This window comes from Panthera pardus, unplaced genomic scaffold (genome assembly GCF_024362965.1).
Source record: "Panthera pardus isolate Hobbes unplaced genomic scaffold, ASM2436296v1 HiC_scaffold_11, whole genome shotgun sequence".
Lineage (NCBI taxonomy): Eukaryota > Metazoa > Chordata > Mammalia > Carnivora > Felidae > Panthera > Panthera pardus.
In genome coordinates this window covers 54,489,158-54,509,407 of record NW_026526666.1, presented here as the reverse complement: position 1 = coordinate 54,509,407, position 20,250 = coordinate 54,489,158, and the positions used below count along the sequence as shown (strand labels likewise).

The window sequence follows — 20,250 nt, the reverse complement described above, 5'->3', positions numbered from 1 at the left end:
TTACCCAGGTCTGGACTGGTTGATGTAGGTTCCAGTTTTGACTCTGGCCAGCTGTGTGACCTTGGGCAAGGATGTTTCAACTCCCTGAGTCCCATGTTTCTCTTCTATAAAATCTTGAGAGGGGGGAGAACACTAGTTAATTTCCAAGACCCGTTTGAGCTGTCACATTCCTCACGTCTATGATTCTGTGATTAAGTCCCTGGAAGGTTTAAGTACTGATAAAAGTGCCATTAAGTTCTGTATACTTAGCACTGGCAGCCATCTGTTACCTAAGATACCTGGGACAAGCAGTTATGGAATGGGGGTTGGGGGCAGGGTGCAAGGACACGAAAGGCTCCTTGTCTGCCAACCGTGTGTTGTATTGTAGACCATGGAAGACTGGTCACCAAAGTGCGGTGTCACCGAGTTTCCTCTGATTCTGGGCCATAGTATATTGAGACTGACCATCAAAGACAGTTTCCTAACAAGAGAACCTTGTGCAGTAAGTTCCTCAGGCAAGTGACGAGATAATTGAGACAGGATTGAATGGGTCTCAGGCAGAGGAACTTGGAGGACAGACCTATTTGGGCAATGAACTGGTTGACCCAAGGCCTCTCTGTCTATCATTCCTTGACCTCAGGTCAGAGTGATAGAAAGGGGGAAAGCTACCGTGGCAGCTGGGGACACGCTTGCCCTGAAGTCTTGGAGACTAATAAGTGACTGTTTGTCCCACAAGGGTTAGTCATTCACCTGCCTGAAGGCAGAGGCCTGCAAGTCTAGGTAGAGTCTGTGACCTGCTGGACATACTTTGGGCTACAAAGTCCTTGCCCTCCATGAGGTGACTGCTCAATTGTAAAATCCTAAAGCTGAGTTCTTAGAGGTGATTCCTGCAGCAATAATAAGGACCACTGCCACTGACCGAGGCCTTGTTATATGCCAGGTACTGGCCAAGAACTTTTAGTCCTGTCATGGTAAAGAGACTGAGTCTTGGCTTGGCCACCTGTTGTCTGTGTGACTGCTGGCAATTCACGTACTCTTTTTTTGCATTTCAATTTCTAAAACTGCAAGATGGGGAAAATCTACGTAAAAGTGCACAGGGATGGAAAAATTTGTAATGATTTTTTTTAAAGTGTCAATGGAAGATTTATGAGCAAATGCACACAAAGCACTAGGCAAACAGGAAGTACTCAATAAGTGATTATCAATAGACTGGGCTTTTTGGTTCCTCTAAGGCAAGACTGACTGGTATTCCTATTGCTCTAGCAACCTCAGAGCCTAAAGCAGGGCCTGGAGCACAGCAGGTACTCACCACTTTATATGATCAAGGGGCCTCCTTATGCATCACAAAATTCATAACACTTAAGCAGGAGACACAAAATATACTGTTAGTAGGAGGTTTAATGACCCCTTTGGCCCATGGCAGAGCAGCTGAAGCCAAAGATACGGAAAACTTAAATAACATAAATGTAAAGAAGATCACATTGAGACGGTCACCCATCTCCTCATTCTGAAGATAGAAAAAGACCTTCTTTCAAGAGGTCTCGGGACATTGACAAAAACTGACCACAGAGAAATCCTCAATAAATCTCCAAAAGGCGGCAGTACAGATGACATGGATTTCAATACAACGAAACCAGAAATTAAAGGCAAAATGGGAAAACATTTGACTTGGGTCAAAGAGGGAATCAAAAGGGAAACTGTGTGATACCATAAATGTTCTATTACCCAGGAGCACACAGCTAACTGGCAGAGCCCAGAGTGCTAGGATCTGGATCTCCTGAAGAAGCCATTCAGCCACGGACTGCTTTGCGAGTCGGGGCAAGTCTCCCTGAACCTCGGCTTCCCCCTCTGTCAAACGGCCTCGAGGGCCCCTCGGTCCCGCTGCGAGTTTGAGGCCCAGTGGGGGGAGGGGAGGTGGGTGCTCGGGAGGCGCGGGAGCCACAACGTTCTGGGAAGTCAGGGAGAGTGCGGGTGTTGAGAGGCGGCAGCAGAGGGCGCTGGGTCGCCGGCCTGGGCCCGCGTCTGCCATTGGTCCGGCTGGGGCGCTGGGCTGGAGAGTTGGTGGAAAGTGACAAGTTGAGGGAAGCTGAGAGCCAGAGAGCGAGCGCGCGGAGCGGGAGGAGCCGCAGCAGCCGCCACCAAGGGAGCCCCGGGACGGCAGCCCCCGGTCGCAGGGCGCGCTCTTTTCCGAGTCCGAGCTGGGGGGACTCGCCTTTCCGCTAGCGCGACACCCACAGCTCGGGACTGACCGGCCGGCGGAGGCGAGGCTGCAGCCGGAGGGCTGAAGGAGGGACCGCGCGTACGGGGTCCAGAGGTGGCCGGGCGGAGCGAGGGAGCAGGTTAGAGGGACAAAGAACTTTGCAGACGCCCGCGGCATCCTGCGGGGAGAGCGGCCGGGACGAGGTGGCCGGGACCCCGGGCAGAGCCCGTGGATGTTCTGCGCGCGGCCTGGGAGCCGCCGCCGCCGCCGCCGCGAGAGGAGGAATGCACCGGCCGCGCCGCCGCGGGGCGCGCCCGCCGCTCCTGGCGCTGCTGGCCGCGCTGCTGCTGGCTGCGCGCGGGGCCGCTGCCCAAGGTAAGAGGCGCATCCGCCGGGTCCCGGGCCCGCCCGGCCCTCCGCGACCCCTCCAGTCCGCTGCCTGGCGCTGGGCAGCTGGGGAGCGCTGCGCCCGTCGGGGGGTGGGGCGGCCGGAGACCCGTCGTGGGGGGGGGGGGGGGGTGTCTAGCAAACGCGACTCCGGGCGCCGGGGAGGCGGGCGAGGATTTGCCCGGGAGCCCCGCTGGGGTCCGGGGGTGCGCCCGGGGGCTTCCTCCTCGGCGCCCTGCAGCAGTTGCCAGCGCTGACAGGAAGCGTGGAGGGGTTGGGGGGCGTGGGGCGATGGGGGCACTTCCGTGCCGCTGGTCCCCCAGCTTTTGGCTGGACCCCTAAAGCGCCCTAACCCGTGTTCGGGCAAGTGTGTGGAGTCCCCAAGTAGCAGCCGTCCCGGAAGGCGCGGTCCAGGAGAGAGTTTGTATTTTCAGTGGTGCCCAGAGAGCCCAGGCTGTCCGCAGACCGACCCAGACAAAAGCCTTTGCCTCCTGAGGCTCGGGCGGCCTCACTTATCCACGGGCCCCGGCTCTCCTGCCTCTCTGGAGGCTCCCAACGTGTGCGCTGCCGCCGTCGCCGCCACTTTGTGCAAAATGTGCTGTCAGAGGCGGCCTGCTGCTCCAGAGTGCTCCGAGCGTGCACGTGTGTGTGTGTGTGTGTGTGTGTGTGTGTGTGTGTGTGTGTTACACACAAGGGGGGAAAAGCCATCTAATGCATACTTGATTTTGGTAATCTCCAAAGACAATTGGAACAGTTAGAGAAAGACTCCACCGAAAGCCCGAGCGTCTTAGTTCGCTGCGGGAAGCTTGGATCCTCGCTGCGTCTGAGCCGGTACACAATGAGAGGGAAGAGCCCGGCTGTGCCTGTGGAGACAACCGATTCATTCTTTGGAGGTTGGAGGGGGAAAGTTGATTAAAGTCTCCGGGGTCTTGGGCCTCACTTTTAACATGCATCCCTTGAGGGGGTGCTGGAGTCCCTGAATTCTGCCCTCCCCCACTCCCAGGCCAAACCGGTGCAGATAAATAGGTTTCTGCTCTTTTATCATGCATCTTTCATTTTTAAGTTAGCGCTGTGCTTCGGAAAAGAAAAGGCTTTAGGCTATTTAGCAGTTGAGGGGGAAAGATCTATTGACTACATAGACTACACATGGCCACGGAATTAGTTTTTACTAAAATCTAGCTCGTAATTTTCGTGGTGGGACACACACTCTGAAAGCAAGTTGTGTGTGAATTTTGATTTCTTAGAGATGAGTTTGGGGAAGCTAGAACTGCGTTTTCTGAGAAATATTCCGAAATTGATCCCGTACTGTGGTTGTGGTAATCTGGAGTCTCCTCGGGGGTAAATACAGCTCCTAATTGTAATTAAGATGTCCATCAGCAGGGAGTGCACCTTCCTGATGAAAAATCCTAATGAAATGTAAACAGCCTGGTCTCCGGGATGTTTGCTTCCTTTGGGGATGCCAAACATCTGGCCCCGTGCCACAACACCTGGATGAAAAAATAAAAACTGGGTCATGCTGCCTAAATAACAGAAACATCCTTCCCATGTCAAGTTGCCCAGCAAATTGAGGTGGAGATAATCAGGGTGATTCTAGCTAAGGTAGGGCTTCTAGCGTGGGTCCTTGATTCATTTGGTTGTATCATCTCTGGACTTCTTTAACTTCGACATAACCTTTCAACAGTGGTTGCTCCAATATCATGGGTGTGTGTGTGTGGGGGGTGGGGTGGGGAGGAACGTACCTTTCTTTGGTCACCTGCCTTTAAATGAATGTCTATGCAATGATTTTGCTGAGTGTAAGACAGTCTTGTTATCAGCAGTCAGCCAAACTCTGTCTTGTTTAACTGTCTACAGGCTTAAAAAAAGAAAGAAAGAAAAAAGAGTATTGCCTTTTCCACACTCTTCAATAGTGAGCTCAAATCTGTTATTATTGTCTTATTTGTTATCTTATAAATCCCTTTCCATGTTTGTGAATGCTTGATCTTTTCTCTGAGGACAAATCTTCCAGTGGAACTCAAATTTACTTTCTTGTCTGATCCAGGATTCTTAAGGTAACTGAACCAGTGGCTCAAGAGATCAGCTTAAGGGGAGATAGGTTTCAGTTACTTATTATACTTATTAAAAAGACGCTCGGTATTTCTCCCATCATTTTTCCATTTTGTTAGCCAGGAGGGCAAAACTTCGTATTCACTTTTGCTGGTCTATTCATTGTTGATCTCCTGGTCTACCTCCTACCTACCTAGAGCTCAACCTCTCTGGGAAGCTGAAGCCATTAATACTGTACCCAGAACTCAGGGCCTTAGGAACCCACCTGGGCCTTTCTTAGTATCCTGTGGATTCTGTGGTTTACCTCTTAGAGTCAGAGGGAGGTGGCCTGCTACTGTGTTTGCTGTCATTTCATAAACCTTCCAATGCCATTTTAATAGGTGTCTGTCCTGTCTACTTTTAGAATAGGAGTCTCTTGAGGGCAATAAGACTGTCAGCTTTCCTGGTGAAAACACTGAAAGCCAAGTCAGCCAGCCCAAATTTTATTGGAGATGCCTGAAAATCCCCCCTAGGGGAGCCACACAGAGGCTGGGTAGACAAAGGGTGTGGTGAAGCTGCCTCTGGCAGTGTGTTGGAAATATTTAATCCTCAGTATTGATTCAGCATACCTGGTAAGCTGTTTTGCTACTCTGATATTGGCACTATCTTTCTGATATTTACTTAGGAGTCTTCTTAAGAACTCAGCTTTGGTCTATATTTGCCTTTATCTATCTCCTGCATGATGAACATAGCCCTCAAATTAGACTTTAAAGTTTTTAAATGGCGTGTCACCTGCATCCATTAGTATCCATTTTGGCTGTAGTTTGATGGTGACCGCATACCCCATTTCAAATATTTTTTGAAAATTTTACGCAGCATCCTATGGGGAATGGAATGCTTTGTAGCCTGTATATATGTTGATGTAAATGTAGCTCTATATATAAATGACATATGTGTACGCATCTATATAGTAAGTGGCCCATAGATTCTTTTGTTGAATGAGTAGAGAATAACTTTTTTGGTTGCATGTAAAATTGTGGTGGAATATTTGCTTTTCTTAGTAAAAAATGCAACACACTTTCAAGGACTTCTCCTTTTCTTGCCCCATCTTTTGGTATGAATGGAGCATAATAGAACTTAACAGTAGGGCTTAATGGTTATGAGCACAGGCATTGAAATTTAACAGATGTGGGTTTGAATCTTTTCTCTTCCATGGACTGTGATAGTCAGTTAGTTTTTCAGAACCTTACCAGAGTGTTAAGAGATTTAAATGCAACCTGTGTCAGGTAGTGGAGAGGAGCACCCAACTGATAGGGTCTTAACTTGCTTGGGGTATGTGAAACTGAGGATATGCAGACCCCCCAGAAATAGTATTCAAATTTTTATGTGCATTTTTGTGGCTGTATGTTTCTGGCTATAATCTGATATTCTGGAGAAAAAAACAAAACAAAACAAACCCGAACAAACTGCAATCCCCAAAAGATAGGAACTTTTGATTTGGAGTATTTGATGGCTGGGACAGTAAGTCCACCTCCGGGTAGGTTGCAAGGAGTTGAGGGTTGGTGGTGGGTCCTGGGCCTTAGCTTAGGTCTTCACAATTCATGGATCCTCTACCTCTCCTCCCTTTCCAGTTTCCCTCCCACCAGGACGGCTGTTACTGGGCTTGGGAGAAGCTGAAGAATGGTGCTAAGTCCTTTGACCTCAACTAAGTATATATTTCCCTGAATCCAGGCATGCTGAGATGCTTCTGTTTATATAATTTATTTAACAAACACTTGGATAAGCCTTACAATGGCCACTCACCATTCTGAGCATTTTGCAAATATTAGCTCACTGAATCCTCACCACAAATCTATGAGGGAGATGGCATAATTAGCTCATTTTAATGTAGACGCAGAAAGGGTAAGTTACTTTCTTAAGGTCACACGGCTAGGAAATGGCATTGCTGGGTTTACAATCCCTGGTTTCATGCTCTTAAGTGCTGTCCTAGACAGTCTTTCCTGGTTTAAGTCTTTTTTTTTAAATTTTTTAAATGTTTATTTATTTTTGAGAGAGAGAGAGAGAGAGAGAGCGAGCATGAGCAGGGGAGGGGCAGAGAGAGAGGGAGACCCAGAATCTGAAGCAGACTCCAGGTTCAGAGCTGTCAGCACAGGGCTCGAACTCATGAACCTTGAGATCATGACCTGAGCTGAAGTCAGACACTTAACCGACTGAGCCATCCAGGCATCCCTTCTGGTGTAAGTCTTAAAATTTACACTACATATGGGCCAAAGGTGCCATTTTCCCATGTTTTCCAAGAGCAATAGGATGTTTTCTTAGCTATATCTAGGGGTAATAAGAAATGATTGGAGACAGCCAATTTCAATTTTTCTTTCTGTCCTGGAGGTCCTTGAGCCAGTCTTGCTGCAACTCAGACCGGAAGGGCCTTTGGAGGTCTGCACCTCTCATCAGGAGGAATTACATTGTTGTAATGAATTGCAACTTTGATGCGGCTTGACGTGTGTGTCTGGAAGTTCCTTCCAAACAGCCATGAGATATTGTCTTGATAAAGTGCCTTTGTATTTGCATCTGGGTGTACAACTGGGCTTGTAGGCTGAGCAGAGGTGATTTATTAAAGTACTCTTTAGTGGGAGAGCTGGCTTGCCAGCTTCAAGGTCCCCATGTAGACCAGACCCTGGCAAATCCAGCCCCAGTTGGGGAACACTCAGGTCTCTGAGGCCTCTTTCTCAAACAGAAGGGCCTCAACCTGGCCTTACCAATTCCCCTGGGGTGTGACAGGAGAGACTGTTCTGTAGACACATGAAGAGAAAGCAATAGTCTTCTGTGACTCTGAGAAAGTTCTCTGGAGTTGAGGGGGAGGGGATGGCAGGGGGTGGGGTAGGGTAGGGTGGGGAAAACTCTTCGAAATCCTTAACTAAATGCAGCTGCTTGTTACACGGAGCCTGACTTGCATGCCAGGAATATCTAAAAAGCTAACGAATACAAAATAAAAATAAACAGCAGTAAAAAGGCTCTCTCTTTGTTGCAGTAAGCTCGGTTGGGGTTTTCAGTTTGTTTAGGAATGGGATAATTGTGGCATCCACTTTATTTTGGTAAGGCAGTGAAACGTGGATTGATGTTATGTCACTGGGATGCTCCCACCACCTGAACTTTTTCCTTCACACCCGCCCCCCTCAGAGTGCCCAGGCATGGACATCCACCAGCCGGAGTTTCCAACTGTTGCCCCTGAGTGAATTACACTGGAAGAGGGCAGATAATTTAATGGGATAATCTTGGCAGGGCCAGCAAATTTCACACCCCATCTCTCACTAATAGAAAGGCAGTAGAAGGCTACAACATCCTCAGATGAAAAGGTTGTATAAAAAGGCTCTGCTTAACAGTAACTGTCTGTCTATAAATAAGGTTCTGTAGAGTTTTGATCCAAAAGCTGTTATTAAATACTGATAAGCCAAGCCTCATAATGTTTGGCCTCCCTACATTTCCTTTTTTTTTTTTTTCCTTCTCTCCATAGAACCATAGATTTGTTTTTTCTAAGAGGGGGAAGAGACCTCAAAAGAGCAACCAGTTCAAGCTGGTTATTTTCTCCAGTATTTTTGATAGAAAGGACCTTCGTTTACAGCCATTTAAAAGAGGTAATGTGGAATGACAGAAATGGAATGAGATTTGGACTCTGATAGAGTAGGGTCTGAACTGGGGCTTTGCTGATTCCTGGCTGTGTGACCTTAGACAAAGTTCTTTGCACTTTTGAGCCTCAGTTTCCTTGTCTGGAAAATGGAGAGTTTTTGGATTTTTGTGGGGTTATTGTGGGAATGTAAGGGAATAACAAACATAAAATACCTAACACAGTGCTGTGGGCTTAGTAAACACACAGTGTGTTAGCTGCTGTCATTGTCAGAGGCTTGCTGGGGAAATCAGAAAATTTGGCTCCCAAACAATGGTCATTATGCTGTAAGATATGAACCAAGACTCAGAGAGCAGCTGTTTTTACAATACTTTAAGATGCTTGAGTGTTTCATTTTAGAGGGAGCTTATAGACTCTCTAGAACTGAGCAGTACCCAGGTCAGTGCTGGGGACCCAGATGGGAGATTCCACAGTGCAGTTTTGCAAGCCTTAAAACAAAGGCTTTTTTCAGAACAGCGAGCTCTTTGGGGAAGAGCAACCCCTCCCTGGTGCTTGGTGTAATTCCAGAATCCTGCAATGGGGACTGTTACATTTCAGGGACCTCCACTTGTAATCTGACCGTTTTTAGCTCCAATATCCAAATAATCTTGCTGAGCACAACTTAAAAGAGAAGGATAATGGCCGGAGGAAAGAATCCTGAGGTGCTCTGTTAGCCATTTAAAATTTCTGAGTACAAAAAAAAAAAAAAAGTTCACATTACCCAAAAACAGAATAATGAAGTGTGGGAAGGGGGAGGGGAGATAAAAAGAACTTCTAAAGACCAAGGCAGGGGTTGTGTTTTTTATTTTTATTTTTCAACAGTAAAGTTTGTCATTCAATGCATTTCAACTAACATTTATTATATATTTATTTTGTGGAAATATGGTGTTGGTGTCCAGGAACAAAACATTACCCTTGCCCTCAAGGGTAATGGAGGAGGGAAATTCTTACTTTTTGAAGAACCTACTATGTGCCAGGCATAGTTCTTTATAGATATTAGGTTTCTATGTCCCAGCAGCCCTTTGTGGCTGGACTTCTGACCCCATCTTACAGATAAGAAAATTAGTATATGTGCTACTGAAGCAAGCACTACAGATAAGGAAATTAAATCTTAGGTGGTATCTTGGTGAATCTCACACAAACTATTAAGTTGGGACATGGCACTTGAACCTAGACATTTCATGTAGGTCTTTTGACACTCAAGTGTATGCCATTTCCACTATCCTTGAAGTATAATTGTGGAGACAGGATAAAGAAATATATACCTCCATATGCCAACTAGCTCTCCCCCAAGTGAATTATAGGAAAGGGGTGTGGAAAAAGTGCTATGGGAACACAGGGTTAGAAGACATCAGTTCTCACTCAGGAAATGGTGGGGAGAACTTTAGCATCCTTCACAGGCTTATTATGAGAATACAAGGGGATAATGTATGGAAAATGCTTAGCACCTTGCCGCACACATAGTGCTCAGTGATAGTTCTGTAGTTATGTGGCCAGAGAGAGGTTCTGCCATGACTTATCTGCCTCAGAAGCCTGTGCTCTTAATTTTTCCACTGCAGTCCTTTTCAACAGGCATGTGGTTGGAAGAGTAAGTGGCTGTGTCGTCCCTAAATAGAAAGAACGACACTAAGACCATTTCTCTGGTGTCTTCCTCACCTGCCCTAATCCAGATTTTTGGACTCTCCTCTGCTTTGGGTAGAGAAGGGGTTTGTACAGGTTTGAATTTGGAAATAATCACAATGCCTAATCATAAACTGTGACACTCCTGGAACTCTGGGTGGGATCCCCATTCATTCACTGATCATACATTTTCTATGCACTTACTGTAAGTCAAATATTTTGCTAGTCACTAGGGATATAAAGGTGAATAAGGCTAGGTCCTTGCCTTGGAGGATTTTTGAAATGGCAGATTTCTGGAAGGGATTGCCAGCTGATCAGAAAATCTGTTTCCATCTCTTCTTGGTGACTTGGTTAGACTACACTTCCCAGTTTTCTTGCAGTTAAGTGAGGCCATGTGACTAAATATTAGTCAATGGAATGAGATTGGAAGCAATGAATGTCAGTTACAAGTGACACCTAATAGCTTGGCCCATAAAAAACTTCCCCGGGGCAGGATTGCTATGATCCTGAACGTGGTAACCCTAGAAGTCATGTGTTGAAAATACGGCAAGGTAGAAACATCCTGAAACCCTCCCTTTATCACTGCACCATGGAAGGCACCTGTTGGTCCATACTCGTTTAGGTTTTATGTGAGCAAGAAAGAAACTTCTATCGTAGTAAGGGCTGAGATTTCAGTTTATCGGTTACAGCTGCTAGTGTTACCTTAACTAACATTGTTTATGTAACTGACAGTGTATATATAGGTCCCTATCTATCTGTCCACCCAACAGTGCAGCAGTCAGGACCAGCATTTTTAGAGAGTATATAATAGGAAATTTCAGAGTGCATTATGTTAACAAAATGAGTATTGCTTTAGGAAACTTTAGCTTCAGTTCTGCTTATGCTGATCTGGGTTATTACTGGGCCCCCATGCTCAAAAGTTTGGAAGCCACTGGTCTAGTAGAGGCAGACAAGTCAACAGCCCTGTACAGTGGAGTGTGGTGGGTATGACAGTGGTGGTCAAGTCCCTGTGCTATGGAGACTCAGTTAAGGAAGTGCCTAGAAAGCAGAGATGGCAAAAAGGGTTCATTTTTCCAGTCAGTTGGTATTGGCTGCCTGTGGTGCAGTGTTGAGAAGGATTCTAAGGTTTCTCCAGGATCTCTGGGAGGGAATACTGGGATCTGACAGTAGCATTTGCCATGGGCTTGGGGAGGAGGAGTAGAGGTGCAGACCTAGCTGGCATCTGACCACTTCACATGGAGTCTGAGCTCCTTCCAGTGAATTAAACCCCTTCCCAAATTATTTATGGCACACATACGGTGTCTCTAGCACCATGCTAAGCACTGTGGGGAATTTAGAAGCACTCTGACTAGCCCTTGGAGAGTTTACCTTTTAGGGGCATTAAAATAGGCACTTGTGAAATAATTATACACCCAGTGAGTACAGAGTTGGCAATTATAGATGCAGAATGCCGAGGAGGAAGAGGTCTTTCAGGAGGAAGTGGGATATGAAGTGAGCCTTGAAGGATGGGGAGGATTATGATGGGGACAGGAGGAGAGGAGCCAAACTTTCTGTAGCTGCCCTACTCTCCATGGACTTGCCCAGGCTGTCTTGAGTTCTTCAACTGGGCCTCCACCCTGGAACCGGGCTAGGTTTCATGGGATGGGAGAGTAATGGAGAAAAAAGAGGGCTTTGAGTGGTGTCTGGTATTTTTTTTTCATACTAAGGAGGGCTCGTGGTGGGGGGGGGGGGCGGCGGGGGGAAGCAGGGTTTTACTGGGAGCAAGAGAACTTATCTTTCTCTCCAAAAGGGTACCCCAAAGAGTACTCTTAAAATGCAGTCCATTTCAGGACTGCTTGTCAAAAGTAACTTACGTCTGCTGCGATTTTGTTTTGTAGTGCAAGCTACTAAATGCCAGTGCGCATTTTGCTTGGTTGATGAAAATCACAATAGTATAGTAATGATTAACACATCAAGCCTCCTGTCTGCCAAGAACCATTTTAAGTTCCTTAGGTATTTTAACTCCCATAGTCTTCAGGGAACCCTATGAGGTAGGCGTGAGTTATTATCCCCATTTTCCAGATAAGAAAACTGAGGTACAGAGAAGGTTAGTGACTCACTCTAGATCACACAGCAAGTTAAGTGAGAGAAGCAGAATTTGAAACTAGTTGTTCTGAGTCCAGGGCTTTGTCCTTGACCATTATGCCAGACTGCAGCTCAGTATTTTTTTTCAAATCTGTCTGATGATTCAAATTCTCTGTAAGATTCCAGCCAAATAGCTGAGTCAAAATAATTATAAATACTCCATTGGTATAGAGTTTTGCAGCTTATAAAATTATTTCATGTGTAATATTACCATTAATTTTCCAAATAATCCAATAAAACAGGATTTCTTTCTTTCTCTTTCTCTCTTCCTTTTAAAATTAGGCATGTGAGGGGGCGCCTGGGTGGCTCAGTCGGTTAAGCGACCGACTCTTGATTTCGGCTCAGGTCATGATCTCACTGTTTATGAGTTGGAGCCCCACACGGGGCTCTGTGCTGACAGCTCAGCCTAGAGCCTGCTTCAGATTCTGTGTCTCCCTCTCTCTCTCGGCCCCTCCCCTGCACACACTCTGTCTCCCTCTCTCTCAAAAATAAATAAACATTAAAAAAATAAAATAAAATAAAATTAGGCATGTGAGGTTGGTGGCTCACCTAAAGTCATCGTAGCTAGGGAAACCTGCCTGAAACCCAGCCTATTTGACTCCAGGCTCATAGTGCTTTCTGCTCTAAAAGACTACCTGTGTTTGGAATTTGTGATTCTAAGATGCTGATATATGTCTGTTTTCACTGTACTTTCACCAGCAAATGGATTTGCCTGATTCTCCTCAAATCAGCAATTTTTTTTCCCCCCAGAAATAGTTGTAAGACACTTGTAGATGGGACCTGGAGCTGTGACTCCTGTAACCTGAGGAAATCCACTTTCTAATAGACGGAGAGAATTTACCTAAAAACAAGGAGTTTCCCAAGTGGTTGTTGCTTTTTCTGCAGGTGGAAGAGCCGTTGATGTGAAAGGGCTTTGGCATCAGGAGGTCTTGGTGTCAAAGTCAGGTCACTGCTTTTCTGTCAGCAAATTACTTTACCTCTCGGAGACTCCCTTTCCTCACCTGTAAAATGGGAGGCATAATGGTGCTTACCTTGACAGGGTTGGGAGAGGTACTGTGGGCAGTGCTTGTACAGCACCTGGGTCGTGTTCCATGTGTGCAGCCTACTCCTGTGAATTAAATGGATGCCTGCAAGAGGGTACTTCCTCCTCTGAGCTTTTCCCAGAATGTGATGGGGCAAAATTGCCGAACTTCAGCACCTTGTTGGCCCTTAGTTTATGATATAATCATCTCTGGTGCAGACCTTCCAACACTAGGAACTTTTGGGTTATAATTATATTAATATTTGTCAAGGATATGACTTTCTTACGGTCTGTGAAGATTGAACACCCTAAGGTAAAAACAGATCCTGCTGCCTGAAATCCTAGATTTCCTTGAAGGACTCTTGTCTGTTCTTCGTGGGAAATTGACCCCATTTCCTGGTGGGTTTAAGCGGACATCAAAGCAATTTATTCTACTTTTTCTCCATAAGAGAGATGATATCCTCATCTCTTGGATTTCATTCTGACTTGGGTATTTAATAGTTGTTCCATAATTTTCATACTCCCTGCAAGTATTGGTTGTTTTTTTTCTCCCCACCCGAACTTTTGGTGTGATGAAAGTTAGCCCATCCGCTGGAGTACTTAACTTAGTGCTTAACTTAGTGGTGGCTGTTTACCTCCTCCCTTCAGAGAATTGTGTGTTGTATAGAACTTCCAGCCCCCAAATGTTGCCTGTTGGAGAGTAGCTATGTAGACTGCTGACAACAAGAAGCAGCACTTTTTGATGCTGTTCTTAATCTACTGCTGGGTTACCCTTTTCCTCTCTATGTGGCTCACGGCCCTCTGCCCACTCATAAAGGGCATTCCTCTTGCCCACTTTGCAAGGGAGGAACTGAGCTGAGCATGCCCTTTGTCCTACCCAGTTTGTCAGTGAGTCACTGCATTGTACTGTGCAAGCTCCTGCAAGAAGTAGCTGGTAAAGGGGCAGCGAGAGTCCAGCATTTAGCACTCATTTCTTTCCTTCCCCAAGATGTAGTATTAGGTGTGGGGAGGAAGGCATTCCTCCCTTACACTGGCTTTCACTTTTTTTTTTCTGAGAGAGAGAGAGCATGGGTGGGTGGGGGGGGGGGGGGTGGACAGAGAGAGAGAGAGAGAGGCAGAGGACCCAAAGTGGGCTCCAAACGGTCAGCACAGAGCCCCATGTGGGGCTCGAACTCACAAATCACGAGATTATGACCTGAGCCAAAGTTGGACGCTCGACAAATGAGCCACCCAGGTGCCCCCAGCTTGATTTTTTTTAAAGGAGTAATTGCCAGATTTCATGGTTGTGTTGGGGTTAAAACTATATACATAGGTGAGATGGTCAAAATAAATAACCCTCCCACATCTTTGCCTCAGGACTCAGGTTTTGCAAGTTTCTCAACCAACCCACAATGTTGGTGAAAGTGGCTTCTCCCAGACTGAGAATCAAATCAACATGACAGTTGGTCTGTCTGCTCAGTGTTGATGTAGAGTAGGGAAGGAAAGAAGGGATCTGAGACGCCAGGCTCCTTCACCTGCCAAGTGATGTGTCCTGTGTAAACTACAAAGAAGTCACTGGCAATTCCATCTGGTTAAATATTTATTTAGCCCCTGAAGTGGATGCAGAGAAATATATGGCAGTATCCTCTCCTGTAGGAGTTTATTGTTTTTGTTAGGGAGGCAAGATTGATACCCCAAAGGGTATGAGAATAACATTGAGTCAAAGCTCACTGTCCTGACCTTTGTTTAGGGCTCTTTTTCTGTCTTGCAGCTTCTAGAATCCCTATACTCTAGCACCTGCCCCACCTCCCTGGCACAGCAGGGTCACACTGGTCCCTCTCTCCATCTCTCCTTGCTGAAATCTTCTTTTTCAACCCCCAGTGCCCCCACATTCAAGAATTCACTTTCTGCTCTTCCTTCCCCTGTGCCGCCACATTCAGCCTGTATTTTCAGATAGACTACCTAAGTCATGCTCACTTATTCTGATTTAGCCCAAGATTTTAATCTTTGTAGTAACAGTCACCATCATTTATGTTTTAAATTTATTTACTTTTTAAAAAAACTTTTTTTTTTCAACATTTATTTATTTTTGGGACAGAGAGAGACAGAGCATGAACGGGGGAGGGGCAGAGAGAGAGGGAGACACAGAATCGGAAACAGGCTCCAGGCTCTGAGCCATCAGCCCAGAGCCTGACGCGGGGCTTGAACTCACAGACTGCGAGATCGTGACCTGGCTGAAGTTGGACGCCCAACCGACTGCGCCACCCAGGCGCCCCTTTATTTACTTTTTAAATATTTATTTATTTATTTTGAGAGGAGAGAGAGCGGGGGAGGGGCAGAGAGAAGGAGAGAGAGAATCCCAACAGGCTCTGCACTGTCAGCGCAGAGCCTGACTCAGGGCTGGAACTCACAAACCGTGAGATCATGACCTGAGCCAAAATTGAGAGTCGACGCTTAACCAACTGAACCACCTGGGCGCCCCAGTCACCATCGCTTACTGAACATCTACTATGGGGCATACATCTGGTGAGAATTTTGTATTTTGTAGCAGAATCCTATTATTTTGTCTCTCCAGAATTGTTGCCCCCCTCCCCTCACTTCCTCCTTTTGCTCCTTTATCCATTGGGAAAAGAAACCACTTTTGCCTGTACTCCAATCTTGTTATGGGGAGAGTGCCCATCATAACCCCTGACCCCTAGCCTCACCATGATGGGCCAGTCATAGTCCATCCCTGGGATTTAGGGGTGATCCTCTGGGGCAGAGAAGATAGGAGATGCTCTCAGCCATGTCTCTGTCTTGGAAAAAAGCTGGCCTGAGGGAGACAGTGACTTTGATATCCAGGGCAGGCATTGCTGAGAGGTCTGGCAGGGGTCTAGTCTGTTCTCCACATCTCTGAGATTTTCTGCTCAGAGCCCATAGACTCTGCTTTGGGTGAAGTTACTCTTCCTGACCACGCACACAACTTACCTCACTAATTCTCACAACAAAATGAAATGGGGTCATTATTATTTTTAACCTAAAGGAAGCAGTTTTAATGCTTTTTCTCATGAGAAAATATATGTCCATGAAAAACACAATCATAAATGGAGTGTGTAAACAAAATCACCCACAATCCTACCATTCAGAGATAATCTCTGATCGGCTTTTCTGTACGTGTGTATTTATAAAAGGAAGTCACACTTTTACTCCCAAGAGAAAACTGAGGCTCGGAGATGCTAAATAACTTCTCCAATGTCACATAACCAGCCGCTTTCCATTCCACTCAGTTCTTTGTGAGCAGGGACCAGATCTTATGTCAGTTAACTACTGCCAGGTCCAGCACATTTCACTCAGTAGGAAATCACCAAATATGTGTTGAGTGAATGCTCAATTCAGTGCAATTGAGTGCCACAAGGAAGGTGCATACAGTGAGTTTTGTAGATCAAAGAGAGATGTGTGTGTTGTCCAGAACTACTGGGAGGGTTTTCTGAACAAGGTGGACATGGTGAGCCAATAGTTATCTGTTTCTCTCCTATATGCAGTGTCCTGAGTGGTCAAAGCCAGAGAGCAGGGACACCTGAGTGCCTCCTGCTGTCAGAGCTGGATGCTGCCTGAGACTTAATGATGACATTGGAGTTTTCCTGAAAACACAAAAGGGATCAAAATGAAAAGGTGTCCCCGTGACATGGCGAAGAGGGTGGGAGAAAGACATACACGATATCCAGAAGGAAATTCACAGCTGTTGGGGCAATAGGAAATCGAGTCCTAAAGAGATCAGGGAGATTCTGAACCAAAAATATTATCAAGGATACTCTGGCAGGACTTTCAGACAGGCCTTGTCCGTCTGTCTCCCGCCTCTCTTGGGTCTCATCTGGTGCTTTGTACATGGTGGCTTTTCTATGGACTGTCCCCTCCCACAGAAGCATCCTTCCTCATCCTATTAGCTACCAGTCCTGCTCTGGCTTCACTGTCCTTTCCCTGACTGGCCAGACTCGGTTGGGTTCCCACTTACCTGCTTTGATAGCACCCTATATTTTAAAATATTCTTCATTATAGTTTGTAATTAAACATTTATTTGTGCAACCATTATCTTTTCTATCACTGGATTGGATGCTCCTTAGACAAGGGTCTGAGTTTGGATCAGAGCCAGTACAGTGCCTGGTGGCCCATTGAATCCACTCTACGTACTTTTACTAAGCTTTGTTCTTACTTCCTAGAGGCTGGGATACTTCTAGCTTGCTTTGTATTACTATCTGGCAATTTAAAAATGCATCTTTGAACAACTGAAAATCTCAAGGCTATCTCTTCCAAAAGATGAGGAATTCAACCCCTTAAAAAGTCAATCTGGACTCAATTAAACCTGCTGTGGGCTCTGTTTGCAGGGGAGCAGTGGGCAGCTTGAGAGCTGGGCTGTTTTCCCAAGATGAAAAATCTGTGATAACTCTGAGTTCTGCTGCTATAAATTAGGGTCACTCTGCCCTTAATTGGCAACAAATTAAAATTCTCCCTTAGAGTCCTCCTCTTTCTCTTTTTTCATGTATAGTATGTTTGAGAGGTGGGGAAAATATTGGCCCCCTGCCACAGGGGAGAGGGCACCGTGGCTGAGCCTGCAGGCAGGTTTGGGCTGTGAGGGCCGCTGAGGATAGGGGGTGGTGAGTGATTCTTCCCTGCCCTGACAACCCTCTCCTCCCTCCTTTGGTCCTTCAAGAAGCTCTTCCCTCCCCTTTCTTTCTTCAGGAATCTTGAAAGGTCTCATTACTAGGGAAATATCCCCTGGGGAGCTCTTACTCTCTCTTCTTTTGCTTAATAAGCAGAGGGAAAAATTCTATAAGTTTTGAACTTGCAAGCAATCTGCATGCAAATATGGTCAGAAAGACCTGCGTGTCTTTGCATTTCCTAGAGCACCTCCTTTTAAATCCCTAGAACCATCTGCTTCAGGCTGGGCTACCTTTCCTTCATGCAGGAGAGAGAAAAGGGAGCTTAACAAAGCTTCAGTTAGGTTTCTTGGCTGCGGAGGCAGTTGTGGGGGAGAAGAAAGGCCTGGGCTGTGCCCATTCTTGCCATCCTGGTGTTATTGAGGAGGCTGGTTGGTCAGCATGTGCACTGAGGCCTCCTGGGTGCCAGGCCCTGGGCTGGGGCTGCAGGCACTTCTGGTGGGAGCTCTAAGACTGGCCTTGTGGGGAGCAGGACTGCTGAGCAGTGAGGACATGAGTCAGCTTCTGAAAGCGTGGAGGAGGGGCTGGCAAATCAGGGCTGGGGGTGGGACTGACCAAGAGAGAATCAGGAAAGGTGTCTTAGGGGAGGCTTCACTGAAAACAGGAATCTGTGAGGCCCTAAAACAATAACCCATACATAATGCATTTTTTATACCATCGATAATAATGGATGGGTTTATTTTGGCAAATGAGTTCATAGAAATCTGCTGTCTGTAATGTTTGGTGCTCATCTAAGTGATAGAAAGCATTTCCTAGGCCTCTCTCTTTATACCAGCCCTTCTCAGGGAACCTCAGCTGCTCCAGGGGGCCACGGCAGCTCAGAGGGAGGCTGAGTCCCTTCTGTCTGAGTGCTGGAGGTTGGGGTAGGGTTCAAAACCCAAGCCAGCCCTCTGCCTCTCCAGGAAATTGTTCTGCTCTGAGTTCTGGGGTCTCCGTTTCTTCATCTCTGTGGTGGGGATTATAACTCCTTCCCTGAAGATTATGGAAGATTAAAGGAGATGAAGGATGTAAAAACACCTTTGTAGACTTTAAAGTCTTATCTGAGATCGAAGGGTCAGATAGCAAGCAAGAGTTTGTCTTCATTTCTTGGTGACTGGACCCACGAATTTTCCTTTATTCACTCAGCAAATACGTATGTGGCTGGCTGGCATTGTTCTAGATGCTGGAGGTGAAGCAGTAAACAAAACTAAGGCCCTGCTCATGGAGAAATGTATGCTCTATCGGGTGATAGTAAGTGCTGAGAAAGAGGAAGCAGGGTGCAAGACCTTGTGATGTGGCGAGCGATGGGGTGGGGTGAGTGCCATTGTATGATACGGGGTGGCAGGGATGACCCCAGGATAAGGTGACTCTTGAACAGAGACGTGCACGAACTACAGGAATGAGCACTGTGGCTGTGGGGGTGGTGTGGAGGAGTCCTCCAGGAGGGGCCAGCGAGGACAAAAGTCTTGGGGTAGGAGTGTGTGCTCAGCTAACAATATCGCAGCAATGAGGTGTTCCCACTGGTAAAGTTTGCAGAGTGCTTACTCCTATGACAGGCAGTAGTCACGCCTCACCTCATGACAGTCCCCCCCTCCCCCCACCCCCGCCAGGGAGGCTGTGTTGTTATCATACCTATTTCCTAGATAATGAAATTAAGACACCACCAGCAACAAGCTAAGCATTCAGCCTACTGGGGAAGAGGCAGTCATTGTCATTGACACAAAGGTGGATTGGAGGCGGCCCTACACAGAGGAAAGAATGCATGGTTTGGAGAGAAAAGAAATCTGGGTTTGGGCCGCACGTCTGCTGTGTAATGTTGGGCAAGGTGCGTAAGTAACTTCCCTGGGCCTCTGCTTCCTAATTTGTAAAATGAGCTGATAAAATCTCAGAGGACTGTTATGTATGTGAGGTGATAAATTAGGTGAAAGGATGTTGCCAACTGCATAGCATCGTGAAAAATGTTACTTTACTATTACGCTCCTCCTCCTCCTCTACTGCTACTACTACACTACTCTACTACTGCTACTACTACTCTACTACTACTGTCACACTACTACTACTACTACGACAACTACTACTACACTACCACTACTATTACACTACTACTGCTCTACTACTACTACTACTACTTCTCTACTATTATACTACTACTACTGCTCTACTACTGTCACACTACTACTACTACTACTACACTACCACTACTACTACTCTACTACTACTATTACACTACTATTACTCCTCCTCCTCTACTATTATACTACTACTACTGATCTATTACTACTACTCTACTACTACTACTATTACACTACTATTACTACTACTCCTCTACTATACTACTACTACTACTACTACTACACTACCACTACTATTACACTACTACTGCTCTACTACTACTACTACTACTATTACTTCTCTACTATTATACTACTACTACTGCTCTACTACTGTCACACTACTACTACTACTCTACCACTACTACTACTCTACTACTACTATTACACTACTATTACTCCTCCTCCTCTACTATTATACTACTACTACTGCTCTACTACTACTACTACTCTACTACTACTACTACTATTAC

At 46.2% G+C, this 20,250-nt stretch overlaps 1 protein-coding gene across 1 annotated transcript in view; it reads left to right on the top strand.

The window, feature by feature from the left end:
• Positions 1-2,456: 2,456 nt before the first annotated feature.
• The window catches only part of ROR1 (receptor tyrosine kinase like orphan receptor 1), a 402,963-nt gene continuing 385,169 nt past the window's right edge, over positions 2,457-20,250 (top strand). Inside the window, exon 1 of the mRNA XM_019449026.2 lies at positions 2,457-2,554. Coding sequence (XP_019304571.2) covers positions 2,464-2,554 — 91 coding nt within the window. The 5' untranslated portion in view covers positions 2,457-2,463. The remainder of the gene's footprint in view (positions 2,555-20,250) is intronic.